The sequence below is a fragment of the Adiantum capillus-veneris genome, chromosome 25 (genome assembly GCF_014529385.1).
Source record: "Adiantum capillus-veneris isolate H3 chromosome 25, ASM1452938v2, whole genome shotgun sequence".
Classification (NCBI taxonomy): Eukaryota; Viridiplantae; Streptophyta; class Polypodiopsida; order Polypodiales; family Pteridaceae; genus Adiantum; species Adiantum capillus-veneris.
The window spans coordinates 9,327,825-9,334,218 of NC_140955.1; the positions used below are offsets into that span (position 1 = coordinate 9,327,825).

The 6,394-nt window shown below is 37.7% G+C and overlaps 1 protein-coding gene across 1 annotated transcript; it reads left to right on the forward strand.

Annotated features, from left to right (window-relative positions):
* Positions 1-201: 201 nt before the first annotated feature.
* Positions 202-5,379, forward strand: LOC147424393 (uncharacterized). Its single transcript, XM_086499955.1, has 7 exons — positions 202-699; positions 795-1,203; positions 1,669-2,002; positions 2,117-2,447; positions 2,652-3,082; positions 4,913-4,984; positions 5,073-5,379. The coding sequence occupies exons 1-7, from the start codon at positions 202-204 to the stop codon at positions 5,377-5,379; spliced, it is 2,382 nt and encodes a 793-aa protein (XP_086356081.1).
* Positions 5,380-6,394: the final 1,015 nt, after the last annotated feature.

Here is a 6,394-nt window from a genome sequence, read left to right on the forward strand (position 1 = left end):
GAAGGACAAAATGAAGTCCCACGCTTTGCACAATTATATTTTTTTGATACTGATCAGGAGTTGAGCAACAGATTGCATCATGTTTCAAATTTAAATCGTAGTATTCTAGAGTGTTTACAGGTGATGATGCATATAGTAAATCCTTATGCAAATGCTCTATGATCTGCTGCTTCTTTGTCTGGAGATGCTATTGTACCCAATATGAGGATGGTTATTGCGGAGAATCGTTGTGATGGTTGGCAATATCTTGCTCCAAGGGGTTCTGAAGTTGCTGCAATTATGCCAGGACAAGGAGATGGTAGAAATATTGGCTATCGCGACATTGTACTGAATTTTCGACACGGGGGTTTGAAAAGAATCTCCAGCATGCATCGAGCTTACATGTCCTTATTTTATGTTTTATTATTTCCAAGTGGAGAGGATGGGTGGCATCTTTATTTAAAGACTACCGATGGAAAAAAATTGAGTCAAAAGCAATATTATGTCTTTCGCTTACAAATAAGAGATGATACTGTGGAGTGTCTTCTTCGAGGAGGTAGGCTATTACAACAGTATGCCGTGGATGCTTATAGTACTCTAGAGGAGTCACGGCTTTTGTGGATGCGAAATAACCAAAAAACACTCCGTGGTGAAGCGTACCAAGGATTGGTTGACATGGTTGAGGCTAGAGATGGCTTAGAGAGGGCTGAAGGTCAAAATGTTGGCCGTAGAATTGTTTTGCCTTCGTCTTTTGTTGGAGGTCCTAGATATATGTGCCAACTATTTCAAGATGCAATGGCAATTGTTCGTAGTAGGGGAAACCGAATCTCTTCATCACATTCACATGTAATCCACGATGGAAGGAAATAGATGATGCATTACTACCTGGACAAAGTGCTGTTGATCGTCTTGATCTAACTATACGAGTGTTTTATCAGAAGTTCCAAGATATGATGCATTTACTTATCAAGAAAGCCGTATTTGGGGAGGTGATTGGACATGTTTCAGTGATTGAGTTTCAGAAGAGAGGTCTTCCTCATGCACATATATTGTTGATACTTGCATCCGAATATAAACCCATAGATACATTACACTATGACAAGTTGGTTTGTGTAGAGCTCCCTGACAAGAATGTGTTTCCAGAATTATTTGATGTAGTGAGTCGTTGTAATGTTCATGGGCCATATGGTCCTTTGAACCCACGTTCTCCATGTATGGTTGATGGTAAGTGTAGATTCAAGTTTCCACGAACATTTTCTACTTCTACAAATGTAAACGAAAGTGGATATCCTGTGTATATGAGGAGAGATGATGGAAGGTTTGTTACGTCTAAAAATTACAATTTAGATAATCGTTGGGTTGTTCCTTACAGCCCTCTCTTATCACTAAGATACCAAGCCCATATTAATGTGGAGATTTGCTCAACTGTCACTGCCGTGAAATATCTTTATAAGTATGTCTACAAGGGACATGATTGAGCCACTGTTGTCCTTCAAGATGGTGAAGGAGCTACTGATGAGATCAAGAGTTATCTCAATGCACGTTATGTTTTTGCATCTGAGGCTATGTGGAGAATATTTGGCTTCGACATTCATAGTGAAAGGCCAGCTATTCAACGATTGCAAGTACACCTTCCATTGCAGAATATGGTCACATTTTAAGATGGTGATGATGTATCACATTTGCTAGATAATGAGCAAAATAGAATAACTACCTTGACAGAATGGTTTGTTGCAAATCAAAATTATCCTGAAGCAAATAGCTTCACATATACTGACTTTCCAAATGGTTGGGTATGGAATAAAAGTCGAAAGGCATGGTCTCCACGACAACAGGGTGTTTCTATTGGAAGAATGTATAATATTGTCCCTACTGCTGGTGAGGTTTATTACCTACGAATGCTTCTCAATATTTGCAAGGGATGTAAGTGTTTTGAAGACTTGCGTATGTATGATGGTTACGTCTATGATACATATAAGGAAGCATGTATAGCTAGAGGATTATTGCAAGATGATGAAGAAAGGTCAATTTGCCTCCAAGAGGCATCTTTTTTTCAAAATGGAATGTAGTTGAGATAATTGTTTGCAATCATATTAGTCTTTTGTGAGCCTCTTCATCCGGCTACTCTTTGGGACAGGTTTTGTACTGAATTTTGTGAGGACTATGTTTATGCCCTAAGGATGCGTATTTCAGATGCAAGTGTGCGATTTGATGTGGCAAAAAATCAAGCATTTCTTCATATAGAATGCTTTTTGCAACAACATGGCAAGAGGCTTTGCGATTATATGTTGCCTGCAATAGACTCAACATTGGTATCCTTAAGTGAAAATGGTGCTATGGCTGAAGAAACAATGTTCAATGTTGATGAACAGTGTAGTATAGTAGATTGTATGGAAACTTCCTTAAATGAGGATCAGCGAGATGCTTATCACCACGTGCTACAAGCTGTTGACACACATTCAGGGAAGGTATTTTTCCTAGATGGTCCTGGTGGCTCAGGAAAAACTTACTTATATAATGCACTTCTTTCATGAGTGCGAGGAAGTTGTAGAGTTGCTCTTGCATGTGCATCCTCGGGTATTGTAGCTTTGCTTTTGAGTAATGGAAGAACTGCTCATTCTAGGTTTAAGATACCTTTGGAGCTTCACTCTGAAGAAACTTGCAATATAAAGGTAAATAGTCAACTTGCAGAACTTCTAAGGAATGCAGCTTTACTTATATGGGATGAAGCTCCCATGACACATCGCTATGCGTTTGAACTAGTGGGCAGAACTTTAAGAGATATTATGCAACGAGATACTTTGTTTGGTGGAAAAGTCGTTTTGCTTGGAGGTGACTTTCGACAAATACTACCTGTTGTACCAAAAGGTAGTCGTACAGACATTGTAAATGCTTCGTTGTGTCATTCTCACATATGGAAATACACGAAGATACTGAGGCTTTCCAAAAATATGCGTATAGTTGATTGCGGTTCAAATTCACTTCAACAAAGTTTTTCCCGTTGGGTGCTTGATATTGGCAATGGGGTTATGGATGATGGAGGAGACTTAGACAGAGTCAAAATACCTTCACACATGATGCTTCCAGGAAATAGTTTTGGCAGGTCTCCTAAGCTTTATATATGGAGATTTGTGTCATTTGCAAGATCATGCAACTTTTTTCAGAGATCGAGCAATACTTTCTCCACAGAATAAAGAGGTGGATTTAATTAATGACTATGCATTGCAAAGAATGCATGGAGATTGCAAAGAGTATTTGAGTGCAGATTCAATTTGTATGTCAGAGGAAAACACACATTTGTACACAATTGAATATCTGAATAGCCTTACTCTTGGTGGTGGTTTTCCACCTCATGCTTTAGTCTTGAAAGAAAATGCTCCTATCATGTTGCTGGCAATTTGGATCCAAGACGTGGATTATGCAACGAAACTAGATTGATATGCAAGCAATTTCATCATAAGGTAATTGAGGCAGAGATAGTTACAGGATCAAATATTGGAGAGAGAGTTTTTCTTCCAAGGATTGACTTTATTATTGGAAGCCATCAGGGGCTTTCATTTGAAATGAAGCGTCGTCAATTTCCAATCAGGCTTGCTTTTGGGATGACTATCAACAAAGCACAAGGGCAAACACTTGGAATTCTTAGTCTATATCTTGAGTCTTCGATCTTCTCTCATGGACAGTTGTATGTGGCAATGTCACGTGTACGAAGTGCAGCTTCTATGAGGATTGTTGTCAATACTAAAAACACTCAAGCGGAGTGTTACTACACTCAAAACATTGTATTTAAGGAAGGATTACAACTAGCGAGCTCATAACAATAAGTTCAAATTGACATTGTGGCTCTCACTTAAAGTCAGACACACTTGATGTTAAATTTTATTCATATCTCTTAGATCAAAGTATTTCCCACAGATGGATCCTCGACGCAATCCCTCCTATGTAGTGGGTCACATCACTGAATTCATTCGAGGTATTTATCTTCTTTTTTAAATTAGTTTATTATTAACTTGACCTATTATTTTCTTGAGAAGATTGTCTTATACATTGACTTACTCTGTTGAAGATCCACCGCAATGGAGGGGAAGAGTTCCTGCTATGTTTTTGGTGATCTTATTTGATCAAACTCATATTATATTGTAAGAGTTTTTATATATGATATATTTGTAGTTTTAAGCTTTTATTGCTCTACATAATTCATGGATTCCTTTGCAGAGATCACTCCCATCGAGGTTTTATCATCGTAGGTGTTTATGAAATGCTATACTTAGGTAGAGATATGTTCTTGGATATTACCATGTTGCCTTTTCTTCGAACCACGAGCATCGTCAAATTCAAGTTAATATTTGGTTTGTGAGTGATGAGAGGCCAGTCAATGCACAACAGGTGGGGGTTGCTGGAGACCGCACTATACCATATCGATTGAGGATATTTACTCAAGTTGAAACACCACCCCGTATCTTGCAAAATGTATACAACATAGGTCCTTGGACTTATAGAATCCCTAACCTGGTCTCTCGAAGGCTACACTTTGAATGACTATTTTTTATTGTCTCTTTGTGAAGTTGTGAAATTTCAAAGTCTTTTGAATTGCTTTCATCTCTCTCTCTCTCTCTCTCTCTCTCTCTCTCTCTCTCTCTATCTTAAATCCTTCACTAAAACAAAAGAAAGAAGGACATGATTCTCTACGGCATGATCGTCAACTATACTTTTTAATCTATTTCATATTTGTTCCTCTTAAACTTCCAAATCTGTGCTGTTAGAGCAGATAAAGAATGGCACGATACATCATGGTTTCGTACACCCTCAATGATGTACCTACTTATATTAGAGGTATGTAAATGTAAAATCTTATCTTTGTTACTTAATTTTACCACGAATGAGAACTTATTGGCCTTTATTTGTATGTTTACACGTATAACATTTTTTCTAGATACTCCATTGTGGAGGGGTCCTGCACATCTGAGGATATTGTTCATATTGTCGAGGATTTTGAGATCCTTCGGTGCGTATAGCTTGAACTTGAATCCATATGACATTAAATGTGTTGTTACTTTTTATGTCTGAATGGTTGGTTGTTATTTTCATTGCAGGCTTCAATATTATTGCAGACATTCTGTCTTGGCATTATATGAAGCACGATATTTTAGAAGTGTTGTAGGTTATTATCACATAGAGTTTGATATAGATGATATGCGAATAACTGTACGAGAGTTAGGTATGCAACGCCCTCTCAATTGCAACTTTTCATACGGTCCCTATGGAGTGAATGAATGGATGTTTAGAATCTATTCTTTGGATGAATCACCTCGACGCCTGGGTCGCAGTGTTCGACATGTCGGACCTTGGATCTTGAGAGTTCCAAGTAGAGTGTGTCGTAGGCTCAACTTCTCTAGATGATCGAACACTTTGATCCATTGTTTATGCATTCTAAGTACCATATTTTTTTAGTTACTGTTGGCTTAATCAAGTGGGTTTTTATCTACTACATAGGTTAATGTGTGTGTGTGTGTGTGTGTGTCTGTGTGTGAGAGAGAGAGAGAGAGAGAGAGAGAGAGAGAGAGAGAGAGAGAGAGAGAGAGATTTGCGAATTGCTAATGTAGGTTAACATGGGTCATGATGTATTGGCTATTCTCCCAATACATATAAGGATGCTTATATATTTGAAAGTTAAGGAATAGTACATTTGTCAAGGATATGGGACATGGTGTTGGTGGCATCATTGGGTGTATTCGTATGTTGATGGGTGATATGGAAATTGTGGACGGTTAAGCATTACAATATGCAAAGTGTCACAAATATTGAGCGAAATAAAATTGATGAGACTCCTACAAGAATTACATATGGTTGATATTTATTACATCAATGTTTGTGGTTGTGATATTTAATTGCGAAAGATATATCACAATCACAAATCTTACATTTCGGATGAAGAGTTTCAAATTTTGAAACTAATTGTGAAGTTTATCAATGTGGTATATTGGAGTGATCCTCATCTGTCCAGTTATAGAGTAGAATATGAGTCGTTGTAAACAAAAAAATTGAGGTTGTTGTAAAGACTTTGAACTAATGAACCTCTTGACACTTTGGCAAGACAATTAGTAATTGAAGTGTTCGTATTGCGCTTATACTTTTTTAAAGTGTTTAAGTGGCCATGTTGATCATCTCTCTCTCTCTCTCTCTCTCTCTCTCTCTCTCATTTTAAGCTTTGAGTACTAATGTTGTCTTCTTTTCTTGCAGCCAATTAAATGGCCCACAAAATTGTGAATATTTTTCCAAGTGTAAAATTTTTTATTGTTGATGCCTTTGAAGAAAATTTGTTACCTGCTGAACGGGGATGGCAATGGGCATGGGAAGTGATTGAGAAAAACTACACTGTTTGGGGATCATATGTAGATGAAGAGTTGGACATGAT